Genomic DNA, 22,889 nt, shown 5'->3' with positions numbered 1-22,889 from the left:
TGTAAATATCATGTTACCCAGAACCTTCCAAAATGTTGGTTTAAATTTGTTTTTCTCTCTGCTTGCCATCTTAATGGTGATGGCAAATGACCCTGAGCTGATATGGAGAGCTCATTAGGGCTCTCAGGAGCTGTGGGATCAAAGTGGGGATGTGTAAGGGGGCAGGCCCTGAGGTTACGGGGCCACGTCACTCTCCTTTAAGTTAATGAAAAGTGCAGAGCTGTTGTTTCTCTGTGTGCAGCTATGTGTATCCATGTGCACATTTTTCAGGGTTAGACAGAAGTTGTCTTAGAGCCCCCTAGAGAAGTGGAATGTGCTGAATGCTGGACTACTGTGGAAGTGAAGGCTTTCAAAGGTCAAGGCAGGGGAAGATAGCCAACTGCAGTGAGCAATTTCACCCTGACATTTGATTATCTATTGCTGAGGAAAAAAAAAAATGCACATCACCACGTTTCCCCGTTGGAGGATATTTAGCATGTCCGCTGACTGGGGAAGGGCTTTGAACACATATTTGTGCATAGCTGCAGATGACATCAAAATCACAAATTGTTTCAAGTCACAGAGGCAAAATGACTTCAATCCTGGAGACAGGACAAAACAAAGCTAAATGTCAGAAAGCAGCTGACTGTATCGTAGCCTCTACAGAAGAGGTCAGTGCAGTGTGTGTGTGTTGCGTAGGGAAAGACAGTGTGTCTGCATTCGGGACAGGCAGGTGAGCTCAATGTCAGGTTAACAGTAAACCATGGATGCCATGAATGTAACAGTGAATGTTCAGCATGAGCTACATTTGTCAGAACTATGGATGTATACAGAGAGCTGGATATAGTGTTATTGGTGGGGCCTTGTTCATTCCTATGAAAGTTGCTCAGTTGAACATTAAGCCAAAATAACTCAACATCTGCAGTATGAAATTACCAGAATGTTCCGCACTGTGGGGCCTGTAAAGTAAGCGCACTGGAGCACTACAGCAGTTTGTTCCAACCTGGACCTTATTCCTGGCATTAAATACGGTTGTTTACCACCCAGAGAAGTTGGTGTCATTTGGAGTCCTTCGGAAGATATTTAGATCCACGAGAGCCGTGTACATCCATATAGTGGGAGTGATCGGGGCAGCGACAATGAGGCTCTAAATAACACATTATCTGCCACGAAACTCGTTCATTTCACCAATATGTTTTTATGAATCGCTAGAGTTGCTTGTCATCATCATCATTCGGGTCATTTATACTGACCTACTAACCTCTGACCTGGATGATGTCAGAGGCAATTCGTAAAGACAATCCTCTTTACCACCAAAATGTTCTCCTTTCTGTTTCTCACTTTTGGTCACTGAGCACTATGTAATAATAAATTTACGTTTTGCATAAGAAGTGCCTCTGCTCTTTGTGCAGTGTGCGGGCCGTTCTACACATGCGATGAGAAGAAACTAAAGGAATGTAAATTCTCATAGTTATTTACTTATCAAGCAAACAAATTCAAGGAAAATAAACAACTTATGCATGTGTGTAGGCTAACGTTACTTACTCAATCCTAACTTGCCCGTTCAGTCCTGCAGGCTTTGGCTGGGTCTTCAGTTTACTTTCGGACACGAAAAAAAGTCTCTACAACAGCCCGGTTGATCATAGAAGTGAAATCCTCTGTAGTTGTCATTTCTGGAGACATCCAGACGTGTATGTCCTGGCCTCAAATCCCACTCGGAGCAACAAAGACATTCCTCCTCTGTTGCCATAGTAGAACATTGTTCACAAGAACACCACCAGTTAGCATCTATTCTTGGATGTGCAGCGGTTTGTTGTTCTCTGGCCAGCTGTTCCTCTCTCTGCCTCTGCATCCTCCTTTCAAAGAGCTCCTCATCCATATACTCTGGCTCAAAACAGTAAGGACGTCCATCATATTCAAAGTCGTCGTCAAAATCAAAATCTGACACATAGTCAGCCATGTTTCAAAAAACTTACAGTAGCAAATCAGCCGTAAACAGAGCTACGGGTGTGCGGCGGCCATAGATATATATATACGTAGATGCCGCATTCAACGGTGCTCCTCATTGGAGCGATACGTCAACGCGGCCGCCATCTTGCCCAGGTGGAGCCGCGATGCCTAATGCATGTATGTCTATTGAGGCAGGAGATTATTTATGATTAAAATCATCATTACTTGCTGAATTCTCAACTGATTTTCATGCGGTTTGGTTTGTTACAGTCGTCAGACATGTAGTTATGATGCAGGATACTTGGTTAAATAAAAAATGCAGCTTTTCATACCAAAATATTTGATCTTATGTAGATAAAGTAACATTAATAGTTCTACAACACATTTAAACTAAACTTTCCCCATGTAATAAATATTCTATTTTCCTACTAGATGTACAATGCCCACCATGATGTCATTTAATTATTAATTTTGACTATAAATGTTTATTCACATTTCACACAATGTGCAAAAAATAGTGTATCAGCAGGGTTGTGCCGAGCTGCAGTGCAGATTCTGATTAACAAATGTTGGTTTTGTACAAGTGAAAATAAATGACTTAGAGCTGCATGTTTACACAACATTTTGCTTTAATCTCATATGTATAACGCCACAGTGCTCATGGGAGCCTGGACACAGAACTGTTTACATTATTAGGTCATATTTACAAAAAATACAGTGTACAGTACCTAGTATTATTTTTAGGAGTCTGCCCAGTCCTGTCGAAGTCCTCAGGTCTGAAGTGACGGCTGCAGATGACTGAGGAGTCACTCGGGACAAAGTCCTTTCTCCTCACTGCTGCTATCCATGCCCGTCTCCTATCTGTGTTTTTTGGGAAGCTAAGTTACACACAAAATAAGTGTGTCAGAAAAACGCAGTTCCACATAATTTGTAGTTACAATTCAGGCCACAAGTTAACTACTAACATTATACTGCGTTATGTCACGTTGGTGCCATGAAACAGATAGTTGACAATTTGGAATAACACATACACCGACATAGCTGTTTGACAAAGCATCATAATTTTATAAGTAATATATTATATAAATGTTAACCTTTTTTCTTTAAGTTGTGTGACATAGCGTTAGCTTAATTTGGCATTAGGACCAGATCAGGACAGTTACTTTACTTGATTAGCTTAAAAGAAGGATCACTTTTTGAGATATATATATCTAATTAAACATGTTTGTAACAGTAAAATATTGTAAAACAACTTCTTACATGTGGAATGTTATTCCCTTCTGCTTGGTTTTAACACTTATCTCGTTCGTACACCCAAATGCAGAGCAAAAATGTGGCATTTTTGCCAAGTCTGACACGAGTCTGAACTGGTCAGAGCACCTAGGCAAGATGGCGGCGGTATTGACGCATCCCACAAGCCAGGGTGCGGCATCTATGTATATATATCTATGTGCGGCGGCACGATGACATCATCCAGGTCAGAGGTTAGTAGGTCAGTATAAATGACCTGGGTGATGATGATGACAAGCGACTCTAGCGATTCATAAAAACATATTGGTGAAATGAACGAGTTTCGCGGCAGATAATGTGTTATTTAGAGCCTCATTGTCGCTGCCCCGATCACTCCCACTATATGGATGTACGCGGCTCTCGCAGATCTAAACAACCGTATTTAATGCCAGGAATAAGGTCCAGGTTGTAAAAAACGGAACTTCCCCTTTAAGCACAGTTGAGCAGCTAACTTCTGGTTTAGCTCTCCTATAACTTAAATATGGATGAAAATGATTTAATCGTGTGGTTCTTCTAGACTTTTGAAATGTTATCAGATCAAATGAATCAAATCCTGATGGTGAAATGTCATTTTGCAGGGGTTGTGATGCTAAAAAAAATAATAATTCCATTGATTTACAGATGGCTCTTAAGCAATGTTTATAGGAAGTCTTTTTGGGCCCAATGGCATTATGTGATGGACCTAGAAAATGTAATTCTACATTTGGCCATTATGTCAAATTGACTTCAAAGTCCAGTGCTGTTCCTGGAGGCTTGGTCAGAACCAACAGACCAGTAAAGATATATTCTAGCAATACGTAGAGAAATTGTCTTGCGTATTTTCCATCATCTGATCAGTTCCTCTGATTGGCCTTCAAATTATTTAGAATAAATGTCTGTCGCTCATTTGGGGGTTCAATCTATAATCTTTGCTTTCCTCCAGTTTGGCTGCTTAAAGTAAAGATAATGAGTTAATTGTACGTAGGGAAATTTTTATATAGCAGCGGTGCCATTAAATGATTGGCTCTGCTGCCAAACACAAATAGGGGAAACACTGCATTACAAAGATTTGCATGCATATAATCCTAACAAGGCAAATATACCTTATTTTTCAAGATGATAACTAAGGTAGACAGTTACAAAGATTGGAACCAGGACAGTTAAGCCTAAATCTGTAATAATCATAGTGACGTCACCCATTGATTTGTTTTGAAGCCTCGAGTTCAGCATTTAGGTCTTTGCCATATTGTTTTTTTGGAGCCAGAAGTGACCATATTTTGGCAAGAGATGGATCTGACTTGAATGCCGAGGGAACTATCGGCAGGTAGTCTGTCACTCAAAGCGACCCGCCCTCAATTATGCATAACTTCAAGCTTTAAGAACGGTTGAGTTATACAAAAATGCCCAACTCTTTCAACTCATTTCAACATGGGGTTAATTCTATGGGGATTGATTGGCATCTGGTGCTAGCCTTAAGGGGCAATTCAAAGAACTTTTATACACTTCCCTTTTGACACTTCCCTGTTGGCTTCATTGTTCAGCCCAGGACGTTGCTGCTTGGTAACAAACTGCCCAATAAATCATTGTGTAGAAATGCCTGAAACAAAGTCTGCCCGTCCAGATGACCCAAATAACACTGTTTGCCCTTAGAAACCAAGTGTGGGTGTGGCCTGAAAAACAAAAATGGCGACCCATCCTTAGTTTCTGAGGTCATGTGGAATTCTACAGATTGCACTTAAGGACCACATTATCAACAATTCCACATAACAATTCAACTATATAGCCAATAATTTGCAGTGCTCATAGACTACTTTGCTTGCTTTTCCTCTCACCAACATTGCTGATGTATTACCTGCTGCAGACTTTATTACATAAGAATTGTAGATCAGGAAACCCTTTAATAACTACCCTTGTAAAGAAACATTTGCTCTGTGAACTTGTTTACCTCACCTGCTGCTCTGTCCCTATTGTTTGTTTCACCTACTGTAACAAATGCTTTTATATCTCTTCATCTCCACAGGGAAGATATATGGGAAATACATGTGGTTGTAATAATTCACCACCACTTGTCAAAACTACTGTGCTTTGCATCCCATCAATTAAAACGATATGAATAGAGAATCAATAATGCATCTCACATGGTCAGCTGGAGACAATTTTCCCCTAATGGATTGTCATGGTTTTGTGCCATTATGTGTAAGTGTATTTTCTGTGCATGTATATTCATGTGCACACATATGAAGCCAGAGACATTTTATCTGAGCGGTAGAGGCTGTTTATCATATTGGCCAAGTTGTCCGTGCTCCATGGGTGTCTTCCTGGTCAGAGAAACAGATAAAATGCAGTGCAGACATAATTTACCAGACCTGAATAGACCAACAGGAATACTGGCAGTGCTCTGAGTCTACTCGTTTAGCATGTTGAAACCTGGAACAGAAATTGTTTACAGGTTTTTCACCAGAGGGGTCTTGGAGTGCATCTATGTTGGCTTTTGCTTATTGGGAGTCTATTAAGCTGTATGTGCTTTAGATTAACCTTTGCATACATACCTACACACCAGGGCACTGAGGGTTAGGGACATTATACTGCTATTATTAAAGCCTAAACAAATATTAAAAGCTTTAATTACAGGCTTAGTAATGATCAAATGCACTTCCTTGTTTATTAATGTAGAGCCATAGGCAACCGTGAGTGGATTTCACAGAATAACTATCTGTAGTTACACCAAGATTATATAGGCAGACCTTGGTTTATCATGTGCTCTTCATCTCCCCAGACAAGCTGGCAAACATCTTGTTCTTGTAAAGCATGCTGCTCGTTACCTCTCGCTGACTCCTGTCTTTTTCTTTCCAAATTGTCTCCCCTAGTTCTGCTTTGGAAATTTCCTGTTATTGAAAGATAAACAAACTATTGCTCAACACATAGCTGACGGGTCCCATTAAGTCTTTGAACAGATGCTCCACTACAGTAAATAACTTTTCCATTCCCTACTGTTTCCTTAGTCTTCTTCTCTGACAGGGGGTGACCATGTAAGTGCATTTCTCTGTCACCATTTTCTTTATCTAAACCAAACACCTTAACAACGCTGTGTCATCTGTGAGAGATTTGGCTGTGTTGCTGCCACCTGGACTAGAACTACTGTGTTAATATCAGCAGTTTAATCAGTCTCTACAAACATCAGGATAAAGTTCAATGTTGTACAGATCTTAAGGCATTACCTTACTGTGACCAGGAGCATTTTGCATTTGCTCTTGCTTTTCACTCAAGAGAATAATAATTTCTTTTGAAAATGATTGCTGGGAAAGTATTCATTGACAGGCATCAAAGACTCCTCTGAGGGCTGAAATTCACAGGGCAAGACACCTCACATATTTTGGGGTGGAAGGGGGATTTTTACCTGCTACACAGGATCTATCTTTGTAGTGTAAGCCCGTTTCCACCAAAACTTTCAGTATGGTAACCCTTCAGACATGGTGCCTAGACCGTAGCGTTTCTACCACAAACAGTACCCAGGCAGAGTTGTTGTCACTTACTGCTTCATCCAGTACTCACTGTATTTCTTCATCACTGGTGACATAGATGGAAGTCTGCACTTGGTTTATGGTTCACACAACGGAGTTGCACACTGACATTTTCAGAACAAAATAGAACAGGCTGCAGTGAGAGTCTCTCTATATGGGATATTTAAAAAATAGCGGGTTTGTGCATTTAGTCCTTCTCAGGCAAGGCAACGATGCTCCACAACACTTTTTTTCCTCCGTGTGAGGATTAGAATATACGCAGTTTACATAATCTGGCCAAACATGATATATATACATGCTTGAAGATCCACTCATTACTAAAAGTGTATGTCATATAAAAACTAAAGTGACGGTCAAAGCTGTCACAGTGAAATTTAAGGCGTGATGACTAGTTCACATTGTCAACTCATGCACTGAGCAACATTGAAAGTCGCTGGCCATCGGCCCAGTGAATTAAACTATTTTTTTTCTCCAGCTACAGCTGCTGCAAGAGGCAGCAAAACATCCTTTAATTTTTCAGTTACCGTCTACTAATAAAACTCTCCACATTATGGTGGTTGCTGCCAGCTTCACTGTGAGCATACTGAGTTTCGCAAAGAGATAATACAGTTGGTCTCGCAGGGCTTGAAACTGTAAGCTATATTAACTGTTACTGATTTATTAAGTGGAAAAAAAAATGCATAGATTTTTTAAATTTATTTTATTATGAAATGTAAAAAAAAAACATCCACATGGTTACTCTTATGCTTTGCATTGCCTCTGGTATAATGAGGTATTTATTTTAACACATTGCACTGGTTTTTCTCACACAGTTTTATGTAGTTTTTGAGTGTATTAGAGAAATAGAAATAGACCAGATGTGTAAAATTAGCGTTGAGCTTGACAATGCCTGTGTGGACAAGCGTGGCTTCCACGGTCAGTGTAGCAGCTTCAGTTTATTTACATGCTGTGCTGCAGGCACCGCGTCCATGCCCCATGTATTTAACCATTACCTTTTTTTTAATACACACACCATTTCCACCTGTAACAAAAGTATGAAACAATATCAGGAATACATGCATTTGTATGATAGTAAGTACTTCTAGTTTTTATATAGTGAATGTTGCATTTACTGTCTTGTCTTCTATTTGAATACTGCAAATATTAAATCAGAAAACTAAATTTAATTTCCAATTGCCATAACCAACATGAGGCAAATCTTTCCTGTTACACATTTTTTTTTGCCAGTGATCAGTACAAAATTAAAATGGCACATTGATGTGTCATACAGTATATGTCATAGATCGATCATATTTGCACTTTTGCACGTGTAGTATGACGTGTTTAAAGACTTCTTTGTTGGTAATGCACAGCTGATAGGAGTCATTATACAGCACCAGGATAAGGAGACTGAGGGTCTTTGCTGGAGTACAAAAGCTAAACAAGGAACAAACCTGGAAACTATTTTGCCCTCAGGGACAAGTAAGAACATAGGAAACATGGGAAGACCATGAAGGTAGTTTTTATCCTTTACAGAGTGGTTCAGCAGGAGGCTTATTTAGGAGTAGCTGATGCAATGAAGTGATAAGGTTAAAGATTCTGGAGTCTGCAGAGAATTTTCAGTCTCAGGCTTGTGAATTAAGCTGGTGAGCCACAACATGTGATGCAAGTTATGGCTTCTGCTGTTTTTCTTTTATTAACCTCCTGGAGCGGACTGGTTCCTAAAGACTGGCACCAGTCTCACTATCGACATTTTTGTTTTTACCTCTTGGAGTTCCCTGACAAAAAAGCTTTTCAGTCACAGAGATTGCCTGGAGAGGCAGCAGGGTCACGATCTACAAAGTGATGAGAGAAAGTAAATGCTGTAAAAGTTTTGTTGATTTCTTTCTGCTGTAAAGGGAAATAACTGAAACACATGAAGGCAGTCCACAAAGAGCGAGAAAGGTTCACTGAAAGGGGGCTAGAAACCTTTCTGTTTGGTGGACTGTGCATTATGTTTTTAATCCTTTCTTTCAGATGTCAACGAATGTGAAGTGGATGACGGCGGTTGTGAGGGGTACTGCTGCAACACCATCGGCAGCTACTACTGCAAGTGTCCTGAAGGCAGTAGACTGGGGCCAGATGGCAAGGCATGTCAAGGTAAGATGGACACCTGGGTGGATACTGGTGTGCACAGACACAGACTTATACCCCTTATCCACCGAATTAGCTCTGGTTCTTTGAACTTTGGTGCTGTCTCACAAACCAGCCCATGTTTCCACCGGTTTAGAGCAGAACCGTCATAATCAAGGTTGTGTCATCAATGGAGGGCGTTGAACGATGCACAACGAAAATAAACAGTAGTAGCAAGATGGCTGATCTTATTGATTACTTGCAAACTTTTGTTCTGTTATTACAGACATTGGTTTTTATACATGGACCAACTATTAGTGAAACCACTACATGGTCTTTTTTCTAATGATTTCTAACTTAAAGTCTCTATTTGTTCTCGCCATCCTCAAACTGTAGAATACAACACGTCCACTGATGTCGTCACAGTTCACACTTCAGGTCAAGGAAAACCTGCTATTTTTTGGTTGTAGCTGGGAACCAGCTTTTTGGGTTCCAGTGGTTTAAAATTAGGTGTGGGAACTGGAACAGAACCTGTTCCATGTTGGTGGAAAAGGGGTAAGATTATGGCAGACTCTGTTTGGCCGAGGCTTCCTGTACTTGTTTATAGAGTTTCTATTTTTAATGTTGGAATGAAAATTAGTACTTTTTTGGTGGTAAAGATCCCTGTTATGTTTTCAAACAAAACATTGCATTAGCATCATCTGAAATAATTTTTCCCATGGCAAAATGTCAGACATGATGCACTGTGTATCATGCCTTAGTGGACACAGGGGCTATGCAATACAGGGGTGGCAAGTGTATGGTACATTATTGGGTAGCTCAATGTTGAGCGGAGGCCCACATAAACTTTTTGGTCCAGATTTAATTAGTTTTACCTGTTTTAAAATAGAAACATCATGATCTACACCTCAAGCGTCCCCTTTGCTGCCTCAGTTTACTTTTAATCATTAGTCATATGAACTTCTCTGTTTCGCGAAACATGCACAGCATGTATTATCTCACATAAAGTGGACTAAATGGCAGAGTATATCTAAAGCATAACAAACACATTGAATGTGTTTCCCACCTCTTAAACATCTGTCAAGTTTTTATTTTACTGTTCTTAAACATTCATTGTTTACATTGGCTTCAAGTCTTGAGTCTCTCATAAACAATGTGGGAACCTACTCAGTCAAAAAACATTGCTTTACACTGTGCCACTCGTGTTCAGAAAACCCCAGAGCGTACCTTTAATTCATGCCTTTTCCTTGTCTTTATTGTACTGTAATATACAAAAACAGAACTTTTCCGGCATTTTTATGCTGCACAGCTGGCATGCTTAATACATAATAACACTGGTGTGTTAGTTGCCATCTTTCCTAGATGCATTAAATAAATGTGGCAAAGTCATCCATTTGAATGAATTTAATGGCCCTTACGATTGTGCAGAAAGGTCAGGTCATTAAATTTGAATCCTTTGGCCTAAGTTGACCAGCTGAGGACCTACTGAACGTCCAGACGTCAGGCTGTAAAGGACTGAATCAACCACACAGGCAAAACCACTTTCTAATAAGTTCCTCTTCTCAGACGGTGTGCTTTCTAAGTTTGGCCGTCTCATCTGACAGAAATATGCTTAGCTGGTGTCAGGCGCTGAGGCCCATTTGTTCTTAAGAGCTACAGGTGTGAACGAGGCCCCTGACCTTTAACCTTTAAGACAGGATAGTGTCGGTTAGTAATAATTTAAAGTCTGGGAGAAAACCAGTGGAGAAGACGAACAGAAGCAGCTCCAGCAGCTGTGAAGTTCTTCTTTTATGGGCTTTTGTGTGAAATGTATGTGTGGTCGTATTTATGGGGACAGACAGCGAGTTTGAGTTTGAACTGTTGAAGAAGAATTCACCTGTAAGGAAGTTGTTGTAGATGTTTTTGGAGCTTAGTGAGCCACTCTGTAAACTGAAAGATGTCTGAGATCCTGAGTGTTGTTTTTAACCTTAATCAGATGAAAATATAGTCAAATAATCAGATTATCCTTGTCATACTAATCACTAAAGCAAATAAACTGCTTTAAATCCCATCATATAAGGTGCTTCTGATGCTCTTGTTTCTTGTAAATCAGTTCCTGTGGAGCTCTTTCTGAAGACCACCTGTTCATTTCTTGCAGCAGTGCTCCCAAATGTTTGGTCTGCTACATTGTCTAGCGGTAGATACCAGCTCAGCAGCTCCGCTCAGAGCCAGACGGTGTCACACGATACCATTCAGACCTCATGCCCCTCGACCTCCGACACCACCGCCGCCTCTCCCGCCCCTGCTGCCACACACACCACCTCACTCGCCAGTGAAAGCAGGCATTGTGTGTCTCCTATTGAAATCCTTTCACATGAGGAGACCAATAAGTGTATTAACCTTGACAAACCTCCCCCCAGCGGCATGTTGTTTTGCATGTTAGGCATCCTCTACAACTGCTGCCAATGTGTTAAAGCACAAAACAGCCCAGAATGACAGTTCATGAATATGTGATTCTTGATTGGAGTTTGTTTATGGTTGTTTGTTTCAGTGCTCATTCAGACGTTTTTCTAAATAATTTGGGCAAATGAATATGAATTCCTTAAACCTGATCACACCAGTCTATGTGCAGGGTATGAAAAGGATTATTTTTCTGGCAAAAGGCCCCCACTTTGACCCCCCCTTCCCTCTAGCTCCTATTATTGGAAACAAGCTAATTAGAATAGTCTTGAGATCATTTTGGAGATGGCTGTTCCCACGGGTCTGACAGAGTGGTGAGAGTGCAGAGAAAGACACACACACACACACACACATGCAAACTATTTGAAAATGATTTCCAATATTTGCACTGCTGGGGAAGTGCTTTGACCTCCGAGGAACCTAAATGTTGGTAGTGTTACACGCTCAAATAAACTAAACCACATGGTCTCACTGTTTAACACCCCCCGCCCCCCAAAAAAGGGAAATTGCAACATTATTTCTCCCTCTTTGCACACATCTACTCTGTCATCACTCGTGTGAGCTGAAAAATCCCTCGCGAGTCCGAGATGACAACCGGGAGGAGGTTAGGGAGGATGTGTGATGTGTTGTCCAGATGTGCAGTAAAGCCTGATTGTCCTTGAATGGAGTGTTCAGGTATGTTGTCTTCTCGGCTTGCTTCTGTCTCTGCGGAACATAAGCTTCAGTCTGACACATGTGCAGCCATATGCAGGTCTCTCCCGTGCAGGAAACAAATTGATTGCACGCATGCTACTGCACGAACAGCATGATAAGCCATTCATCATCCACCCTGAAGACATTATACGGGTATATTTTTCTTCCAAGAGTCAGAGCACAGAGTCAGTGTGGTATTGTGCAGGTGGTGATTCAGTGTCTTGCTTAAAGGAACACTGAACTTTTCAAAATAAGGTGTTTGTATATTCCTTTGCTATTAAAATGGGAAGTGGTGACATGCTGCATTCCATGACTCGGAAGTCGGAGCCACACCCATGTTGCCCACATTCCAGCACAACAAGTTGGGAAACCAAGATGTTTTTTGCGATACCAGTTCTAGCTAGGTTAACCATTGTTGGCAACCAGTTGATAACAACATTGCTATGTTTTGCTCTTACAAGCACCGTAGCAGGTTGAGGGTGAGAGGCCGTCAGTTTGTTGGGCTCAGGGAAATCGAGATCTATGTGGGTACATGAGACCCTAAAGAAAAGGTTGGATCATGGGGAGTACCACCAGTTGGTCCAGGAGCTTCGCCTGGGATTTAGGATGACTCTGAGATAGTTTGACAACCTGCTGTCTATCGTCGGGCCGTATAGCTTGGGGTATCCAGCAACTGCTACCACCAGTTTCTCCTCCATTGTTTACCAACTGTAAACCTGTTGTCGTGACCACCACAGAAGGCCCACCTCTAAAATTAACCGACAGTGGGAAAAAAGATGACGCAAAAAGAGAAGACGTGAGGTGTTTTTCCGCTCTGAGTTGAAGTTTTTTCAACCTGAGGAGTTCAAAGCGCTCCACCAAAACGCCAGGCACTTAGAGCACAGAGACACGAGGCACGTCGCAATACAAAAACCATGAGCAAAAAGCTTCATTCTCATCTTACTAGTATATCTTATCTTATCTTACTTTATAATGGCGAAAACTCTGTCTGTGTGTGTGTCTGTTCCACGTTTTTCTCCTCACTGACTTGGTCAATCCATGTGAAATTTGGCACAGTGGTAGAGGGTCATGGGAGGATGTGAATGAAGCAATATTACATCAATTGGCCAAAGGGGGGCGCTATAGCAACTGATTGTAACTTTGAATGGGCATATCTCATGCCCCGTATGTCGTAGAAACATGAAACTTTGCACAGAGATGCCTCTCCTCATGAGGAACAAATGTGCCTCCAGAACCCATAACTTCCAGTTATATAGATTTTCCACCATTTTGAATTTTTTGAAAAACACTTCAAATCGATCTCTTCCTAGGAAGTTTGACCGATCTGCATGAAACTCGGTGAACATAATCTAGGGACCAATATCTAAAGTTCCCTCTTGGCAAAAGTTGGAAAACCTACTAAAACTGAGCTTCTATAAGGCAATGAATATTGCGGAGGGCGTGGCTCATCACATAAAGGTGTAAAACATCTCAAGGGTTTCACCGATCAACACACAGGCATATGACCACGCATAATCTGAGGGGACCCTTCCATTATTGACCCCATCAAACAAAATGAGGGCGCTAGAGAGCTAATTTCTTATCTAGGTCTAACCGCCATATGGATTTTTACTAAACTTGGTAGATATGTAGAACAGGACACCTCAAGGTGACTGGAGAAATTTAACTCTAATTGGCAACTGGGTGGCGCTGTAACAACAGAAAAATGGCCTAAAATGTGACAGATCGCTGTGGCTGCAATTGGACTATCAAATTCACAAAAACTCTGTCTGAATACATTGCTTTTCTTAATGGGTTCAGTTGACTATTTAATCTGCAATTTCCTATGACCTGTATCCCAAACACACACCACGTGAAACTGTACGTGGGCAACTGTGCACTCAATAGGTATGGACTAGTTAAAAGAAATTTACAAAAAGGCGCCTCCTGCTGCAAAAACGCTTTCTGTGTGAACAAGGAGACACAATGAGACACAAATAAGACAGAAGTGCTGATGAGCAGGGGTGTTGGTGGCTTAGTGGATAGAGCAGGTGCCCCATGTACAAGGCTGTTGCTGCAGCGGCACAGGTTCGACACCAGCCTGTGGCCCTTTACTGCATGTCATTCCCTCTCTCTCTCCCCCATTCATGCTTAGCTGTCCTGTCAATTAAAGGCAAAAAAAATATCTTTAAAAAAAAAGTGCTAATGAACAGTATGTTACCATAGCTTTCTCTGCTGTTGATGCGTAGAGCAGCCATCTTGGATTTTGAGGTCAAAATGGTGAGGTTGATCCAACTTTCCGATTTGGTTATCTGACTTTAGGAGGCATTCAAGTTGAAATTTCCCACTGGGAACTTTGAAACCTCTAGTAGGAATGTAACACACCAATATTTAAGTCTTAAACATGGCCTCTGCAAAAAATAAAACAGAAACTAAATTTGAGATCTGGTCAAAATTAAACAATTACATCTCTTTAAATCTGTAATAGTAAAAATGTGTTTTTCATTCTCTGCTATTTGGCTCGCTGCAGATGGAACGTTTAATTAGACCGCCTTAAAGCTGGATGTGAGATTTAACAAAGGATGCAATAAATGTCTTGTTTCTTAAATAACAGCTCAATTTAAGCTTCCACTCGTTTAAACATTATAATCCTACAATTGACCAAAGCTCTCAGTCTGTCGTTGTTCAACCAGGCAGAGAGGCCGTTTACATCGCCTTCTAATTATGCCATGTTCATGACTAGCATGCTTGTAAATGAAGTCCTTGACACACAGTCAGATGCAGACCAACATTTCTCACAAGTCTGATGTTTTAATGTCTGCTGAAGTGGTTCTTGTTATTGTGCAATCTTGTGGTTTATGGCAGCGCTCAGTTATATGAAATAGTCGTTTTCCTAATGAGCATTTGTCTGTGCATGGTTATGAGTGTATGTATTTGTATGTGTATGTGTGCGTGTTTAGATCTTGATGAGTGCGAGGAGCTCAATGGAGGATGCCAGCAAACGTGTGTCAACACACCGGGCTCTTATCACTGTGAGTGCAGTGAAGGATTCCGCATGCATGCCGATGGTCGGACCTGCATTGGTAAGTATTAATCAGAAGTATTTATTGCACTTGTGGTAACCTTTTTTAAAGTCGTTCCACTCCTTCTCACACACTGCGTTATTCCCTCATTTATATTGCTGGATTTTTGCAAACATTTCCTCAGTGGTGGAGGAATAACAGATACAATGCAGTTTGAAAAGTATGCCTTTGTAGTTAGAGCCAGTGTCTCCTTAGACTAATAGTTTGACAGTTCTTTCTAGCTAAGAGTTAGATGAAAAGATTGTCACCACTCTTATGTCCAGTATGTTTTATAAAGATTATAGAATATGAATGTATTAGAGCCACAACTACCAACTAGGGAAACAGGAAAGTATAAGACAGTGAAGTACTTTTACCCCATTTTAGCACCATAAAACCTGTAAGTACGAGAAAATTTGCTACTTGTTGAAAATCAGTAATCCTCTGACGCTTGTGGTCTTATTTGTCATCCCTAATACTCCCGTTTTTTTGACTGCAGCTTTGTGGTAAAGGGTAGGGAGCGAGGCAGAGGGACAGCTAATTGTGTCTGTTGAAGTCATCAATGTTAAAAGCCAGCCGTTCTCTCCGTTTTACAACCCGTCTGTGTCATCATGTCTGTGTTTAGAGCACCCAGAAGGCACACGGCTGATATTCATATTTGGCACATCATTAAATCACAGGAGTAATGGGATGGAAAGATCATTATGAAGTAACCAGGGGTATCCATTGGGCCCGGCTTGGATATCATTTTCCAGTTTCCAGCCTTTACCCAAGAGTTTTCCGTAATTACACGGCTGCAGAGTTTGAAGTGTGAAAGCCATTTTAGATTGCCAACAAATTCAGTTGTACCTGTCGTCCCGTGCGAGTTCAGATTTTAAGGATCCTATTAATGGTCATCCATAAATTCTGTAATCATTTACCAGAGCTGATGGGTGTTTATGCTCATTTATCGTGTGTGTTTCTGTGTCTGTTTTCATTTGAAGCCGTGAACTCTTGCTCTGTACTGAATGGTGGGTGTGAGCACAAGTGTGTGGACATGGGGGACAATCACTACAAATGTGAATGTCGGAAGAACTACCAGCTGAAGAGAGATGGGAGACACTGTGAACGTAAGATATGAGATATTTTCATAATAAAAAACTGCTGTACACGCAGAGTTCATTAGAGGAGGTTATCTTTGTGATATTAGTTTCGGATTTTGTGGCTAGTGCTGTTGTGCAAGGTAGGAAGATGCAGAGAGGAAAGGAATTTGAGAAGCAGTCACTGTACAGTAAAAAGCAGGAATTCGGATTTCTCCTCCTGAGTTTTAAAATGTTGTTGTTAGTTTTACGAGGGATCTTTCACATATCATAATGGGACTCTCTATTGTGCTGTTTCTGAATAAGACGCTTCATGTGCAGCAGTCAAACTTGAACGTTAATCTTGAGTTAGGATATCCTTGCTCATGAACCCACCGGCAAGGTCAGAGGATCACCTGCTGTGTGTGTGTGTGTGTGTGTGTGTGTGTGTGTGTGTGTGTGTGTGTGTGTGTGTGTGTGTGTCTCTCTCTCTCTCTCTGTCTGTTTGTGTGCGTCAGTGATGGACCCCTGTGAGGACAGGAATGGAGGCTGCGCCCAGCTGTGTCTTTCAGAAGGCAGCCGGGTTCACTGCAGCTGCCGACCTGGTTTTACACTGGCTGGAGATGGCAAGAACTGTAAAGGTGAGACATCACACACACACATACCTACATATACACTATACACTATACACTACACAAAAAATTCGAGAGCGGATATGAAACAAGCTCAAAAATACCTTTCCCTGGAATCTGCTACACTTCAGGAGAATGACATTTATGATTTTTTCCATAAGTTACAGCCGCACTAAACCTCCACTTAAAGTAAATCTGCACTACAGCACACTCTTATTGATTTAAAAGTCTGATGTTGGAAACTGTTCTCACTAACATTTCTCCTGCTCCACCTATGGAGGAAAGGAGAAGCCAGAGAAATCTGAGACCTGACAGAGCCTTCCTGCTGGAGGAAGTATTTGCTACATTGTTTTGAAATCCTCCACACATCCAGATTTTTTTCTTTACGGGAGCATAGTTTGTAATGCTCAGTTAACAGTGTGACAGTATGTGTGTGGTTCATTAACCTCAAGTGTTGGAGACACGGCTCCAAACAAAGGTTTTTTTTAAGTTTCTCTCACTCAATCTCAGCGACTTAACATGCACCACGACCTGACCCTGAAGAACCTGAGACCCTTGACATTTGTAGCTGTGTGTGCATGTGTGTGTGTGGGCTCTCTGACTAAGTGTATGAACTATTTGTCAGTGCATGTGTGTTTCAAAAACTGTGTGTTACTGCAGTATGAACGATAATAACCCAGCCTTCCTGGTCCTGAGAGTAAACTGCTATTTAGCCAACAGTGTTAGGTTACTTACTCTACGAACGGAGGACACAAGACATATATCTTCTCTTAAATGCTCTGGACTATGTCTCAATATGACCTGGAAATATATACTTGTGTTTTGCACATTTGTAAAACAGATAGATCTTTGAATTGAATTGTTGGCCATCATGACTTTGGGATTTTTCTTTTTCTTTTTGTGTGTGTCTCCTGTAGACATAGATGAGTGCAGTTCAGGCCACGCCAAGTGTTCCCATGGATGTGTCAACATGCTGGGCTCCTTCAGCTGCGTGTGTCATCCGGGCTTTGAGCTTGGTGCTGATGGCAAACAGTGCTACCGTAAGTAAAGACGGTAGAAATGAACATCATCTCACTTGTCATCTTTGTGCAAAATATACCCATGTGTATTAGAGCTTAGATCAGGCCCAAAAAATCCAGCCCGACCCCACCCGAGCCCGTGCATCTTCTGCCCAAGCCCAGCCCAGTTTTTTAAGGATACAAACGTGGACATTGAAGGCTGACTCTCATCTCTCTTTCCATGGCAACCCTTCGTCATGTGCCTCTTAAGTGTCGAGGTCCCCGTCTTTTTGCTGTCATATACTAGCATCGTGCTGCATTTGGAACACTCAACCAAGCTGAAACACACGTTGTCACCGTCAACAACTCACGTGTACGGCCCCATCCCCCAGGTGTGATAAGTAGTTGGTTCTATAGCCTAGGTCTGTTATGAGGAGCCTGACGGATCCGGGTCGGGTTTGGGCTCGGGCAGAGAATCGAAGCTCTAGCGTGTATTTAGTTTCTTGCATACTGCCTCTTTAATGTGTCTGATGTATAGTGATTTGTTACCCACAGATAGAACTGGATGGAACAGACTCTTTAAAAGGGACAGTTCACCCCAAAATCAAAAATACATATTTTTCCTCTTACCTGTAGTGCTATTTATCAGTCTAGATTGTTTTGGTGTGAGTGTTGGATGTATCAGCCATAGAGATGTCTGCCCTCTCTCAAATATGCGTACATCTACTACTAGATCACCTAGCACCACTGAGCTAGCTAACATTATAGCCTAACTGACGAGGATGCCATTAATGTTTAGATCTTGAGCTGTCATTAGCAGGAGGCTCTTGTCCATGAGTAGATTCACACTTGCTTCTGCACAGTGATGCAGTTGGCAGATGTAGTTTGGTAGAAAGAAAATAATCTTAAGTGCTATATCGTAGGCAACTGGACTAGCTAGAGTTTCTTGAAGACATTTCATTTCTCATCCAAGAGGCTTCTTCAGTTCTAACGGACTGGTCGGGTGTCGCAGGCTTTAAACCATGTGTGGGTGTGAACCCTGACAGAGTTGTTGAGGTCACATGTGAGTCTTTGACCCACCCGGTCATGTGTCTCATTAGGGTTAGATAGGTCCAGGTGTGAATGGGTGTTAAGTCGTTAAAAAACTCAAGCAAGTCCAGTTGCCTACGATATAGCACTCAAGATTACCATGACCTGGGTGACTGAGAATCTCCACCAACACAAAGAAAGAAAGAAAATAGTTCCTACATGAAACTGCTCAAAATAAGGCAAGTGGATTATCTCAAGAAACTAGGTCATGATTTCTGGAAAGAGACTTTGCTGTTGACTTTCTCAAATGCATTTTGTTGGCATTTGAGCACCACAAGCCGAGTGCCATCTAGTTCCACTATATTGCAGAGAAGGAAGACATCTCTACGTCCTATATTCCAACACTTCGCAACTCACACCAAAACAGTCTAGATTGATAAGTAGCACTACAGTTAAAAGGAAAAATACTGTATGTATTTTTGATTGGGTAATGAAATGTCCCTTTAAGGTAAACATTCTCGAATGATGCTTTGTTGCATGGTTACAAAAGGAAGACAGAAGTTTGACAGAAATATCACATTACCTGTAAGCTGCCCTCTCACTTAAATGCATGCTTGCTGTGCGTGCATTTTCCTGTCCTTTGAAACATGAAGAGTTTTAAGGAAACATATGGGATGGCAATGATAATAACACATTGAATACAATGAAAATGTCAATTCTAAATTCATGGCAGTGACATCAGTGGATAAGTACACTTGAAAAGCTGGAAGAACTTAACCTTTGTAATTCCATTGTAATGTCGACTGTATCTGTCCTGAGGAATGAATTCTTTGTTTTGCTCATCTGCAGCTGGGACAAACAAAAAGTAGATGTCATAAATGCCCCCTAACATCCTTTTGTCTTAGCTGTGGTTGTGCACTTAAATTGTGGTTTTGGTCCTCTCTCCTTCAGGCATCGAGATGGAGATCGTCAACAGCTGTGAGAAGAACAATGGAGGTTGCTCTCATCACTGCGAGCACACCACCAACGGCCCGTTGTGCTCCTGCAACCACGGCTACCACCTGGACTGGGACAGGAAGACCTGTGTAGGTATGAACTTCTCCTCTTCTTCTTCTGAGTCTAGTTCTCCATCTTTGTTTTTCTTTTCCTCTTCATTCATTTTCATTCCCGTTGTGACCTTCCTCAGATACTGATGAGTGTGTCAGTGGGGAGTCCTGCTGCCGTCACTTCTGCAGAAACTACCCGGGCGGCTATGAGTGCAGCTGCAGAGCTGGCCACAGACTGAAGCCAGACGGCTGTGGCTGCGATGGTAAGAGTGCTAGATCGTTAGCAGTTTATCCAGTCTGGTGCCTTTTACTGTTTTTCTGTGTTGTGGCACAGTTGTGCAGGACACAAATTTCCAGTGGTCACTTTCAAACTGATTGCTCAGAAATTAAGCTTTTAAAGGCCATTTTAGAGCTGAAAACAAAACATTTTGATCTTAAGGAGAAAACGTTATACAGTCCAGAGGAGCTGCCAGATGGATGGAAGAAATGAAATCAAATGAATACTCTGAAGTAAAGCAAAAGAAACTGACTGGAAAACAATTACAAAGCCCACCTGTCTTGACCTGTCTGCCATTGAAAGTATGCATCACCAGTAACACCCTGTTGTGTGCAGCCTGCATCCAATGGCTATGGCTTTATTTGAGTTTTGCTGTCATTACCTTTCATTCTCTTAGCTGTGCATTTTTTATGTGTTCCTCTGTTAGACATCGATGAGTGCGTAGCAGATATTTCGGGCTGTGAACACCACTGTGTCAACACCCTGGGAACATATGAGTGTTTTTGTGAACTGGGCTACCGCTTGGATCAGGACCAGCACACCTGCATTTGTGAGTGACATTTGTGTAATAATAATTACAGGCGTTTCAGCCGCCTGACATCATTTGACTCTAACTTTGCTCTCTGTAATTTTAGCTCTGTATGGCAGAGAGCTGGAAGAGGAAGGCGAAGAGGAGGGAGAAGAGGACGAGCAGCTGGAGGTCCACAGATTACCAGACCTGCTGTTCCGCAAGGCTCCTCAGCTCCTGCAGTACACAGCAGCCCTGCACTCCCGCTATGATAGCGTTGGTGATGATGATAATGGTGGTGGTGGTGACAGTGAGAAAGAATTAGAGATCCAGAGAGAGCGTCGAGGAGAGCTCAGACTGGACAGCAGCATAGGTACGGTAAAAAGTGTGTGATGACAAAGAGATGTATGGCTGGCGAGGGATCAGATGGATATTATTTTATTGTTTCATTAAATCTTCAGACCAGGAAGTTATGAAAAGAAAACTTATTTTTCGACTGCTATTTCTTTTTCAGTTTGTCTAGATGGCTCGTTTGGGGACGACTGCACTGTGAGCTGCGGAGACTGTGTGAATGGAGTGTGTAGTGAAAACAGAGACCAGTGTGAATGTTCGGCTGGTTGGACTGGCACCATCTGCAATGAGAGTAAGTATATTTAGTAGGACATTCTGCAGTTACTTTTGTGGATTGTGTGTTAGAACACTTAGCACAAGTGCTGAGTGGATTAAACTCATGCACTGTTTAAAAATAATGGACGCAGCCACCATGACGTCACCCCTTGGTTTGTGGACTCCCAATTTGAAATGATTTTTTTGGCCATTGCCATCTTTGATTTTTGGAGTCAGAAGTGACCGTATTTGGATGAGAGGGTGAAGCTAACCCGTGGAGCGTGAAGCTACACCCTAAGGCTAGCTGCTTGCTTGGTAGCATGGTGCATTTACAGCTATGGTTAACTGTGCTAATGCTAATGTTTACTACCGAAAAGCAGTCTTGAAACCATTAAAAACAAAATGTACTTACTAGGGATGGGAATCACCACAGGATCCACAATATGATATTATCACGATACAACGTTATTATGATTTTAAATATGGTGCGATATGCTGAGTATTGCAATAAAATATACTACAACTTATTACCTTTTTTCAACTGTAAATTATGTCCTCAAAGGAAAACTTTGTCAACATCGGTTTTGTCCAGTGAGGTCTGTTCATCTCACTTCAGCCATTTTTTTGCAGCTGCAAAATGTATCTATTGGACTGAAAAAGCAGTTGATTATATTATTCAAGGAGGCTACTAAAAGTTTAATTTGTATTTGCAATATAATTAATTTATATAATTGTAAAAAATCGATATTTAGCACTGTGTCACATTATGACATTGCCACTAAAAATATGCTGTATAGACTTTTTTCCCCACACCCTTAGTACTTACTGGAGAAAGTGAATATCCAACCACTTTAGTACATTTAGTACAGCCAAACACTGAACCAGACTTTTTTAAACCATCGAAATGTTGTTATTAACTCTCATGAACTGAAAACACTCTGAAATAGCGACAGCTACGAGTGTGCTCAGTGAATCTGGGATTATGCTGAGGTTTCCCAAACAATGTGTCGCTGTGGTAGCAACTTGCTAACCGCTCTTAATTATGTATAATTTAAAGCCTTAATAATATTTTAAAAAGCTAGTTACATTAAAATTCACCTCCTTTACAGTTGTCATGAACTGGGAAATAAGCCATAGAGACCAGAACTGTTTTTTGTACCAGGCTGCTTCAGATATTGTCACATTCTTTTTTTTTTTAAATGTTTGGGCACCTGAATAATTTATATTTAATATTTTGTTGAATGTAAAACAAATAAATGAAAAGTAATGAATATCTGGCCCTGACATATGCACAGATGGGAGACCTAAAATTAATTATTTATGTCCTGATCATATACGTGATAAGGGGGTCATTTTAATTGTACAGTACACACACACACACACACACACACACACACAACCTGGCTTTTCCCCAAAGGTCTGTTTGAACGGCCCATAGCAATGTGGTCGAGTTTTACAGAGATGAGATAGCTCCCTGTGTGCATCGATTGAGGGCCATGTATCAAAACCTGTCGGCTCCTCTGTGTGGGAGGCTGGGTTGTTTATGGGCTCCAGAACACAAGAGCACCGGGGGAATCAATCTGTCTGCTACTGGAGTGAGGCCAGGGCCCACAGCAAGAGCACAGCCCGAGGCCAAGGATGTCCACTACTGGGTTAGAAAGCAAGGCTCCATTGTTCCCATCCAGCTCCATGATTAATGGCTGTCTTTGGTCTGAACCTGAGTCAGGCTGGTAATCATGAGAGCAGAGACAC

The 22,889-nt window shown here is 41.4% G+C and overlaps 1 protein-coding gene across 3 annotated transcripts in view; it reads left to right on the top strand.

The window, feature by feature from the left end:
• megf6 (multiple EGF like domains 6) overlaps positions 1-22,889 on the top strand; it is a 73,968-nt gene that overhangs the window by 20,657 nt on the left and 30,422 nt on the right. For all 3 annotated transcript variants that reach the window (XM_049577038.1, XM_049577036.1, XM_049577035.1), the window contains exons 5-14: positions 8,715-8,837; positions 14,882-15,004; positions 15,967-16,092; positions 16,560-16,682; positions 17,591-17,713; positions 19,652-19,789; positions 19,887-20,009; positions 20,451-20,573; positions 20,659-20,904; positions 21,046-21,174. In XM_049577038.1, the coding sequence (XP_049432995.1) occupies positions 8,715-8,837; positions 14,882-15,004; positions 15,967-16,092; positions 16,560-16,682; positions 17,591-17,713; positions 19,652-19,789; positions 19,887-20,009; positions 20,451-20,573; positions 20,659-20,904; positions 21,046-21,174 (1,377 nt within the window). The remainder of the gene's footprint in view (positions 1-8,714; positions 8,838-14,881; positions 15,005-15,966; positions 16,093-16,559; positions 16,683-17,590; positions 17,714-19,651; positions 19,790-19,886; positions 20,010-20,450; positions 20,574-20,658; positions 20,905-21,045; positions 21,175-22,889) is intronic.

The sequence above is a fragment of the Epinephelus fuscoguttatus genome, linkage group LG5, assembly GCF_011397635.1.
Source record: "Epinephelus fuscoguttatus linkage group LG5, E.fuscoguttatus.final_Chr_v1".
In the NCBI taxonomy this organism is placed as follows: Eukaryota; Metazoa; Chordata; class Actinopteri; order Perciformes; family Serranidae; genus Epinephelus; species Epinephelus fuscoguttatus.
Note: the sequence above shows the minus strand (reverse complement) of the source record. Positions and strands in the feature narration are given on the sequence as shown.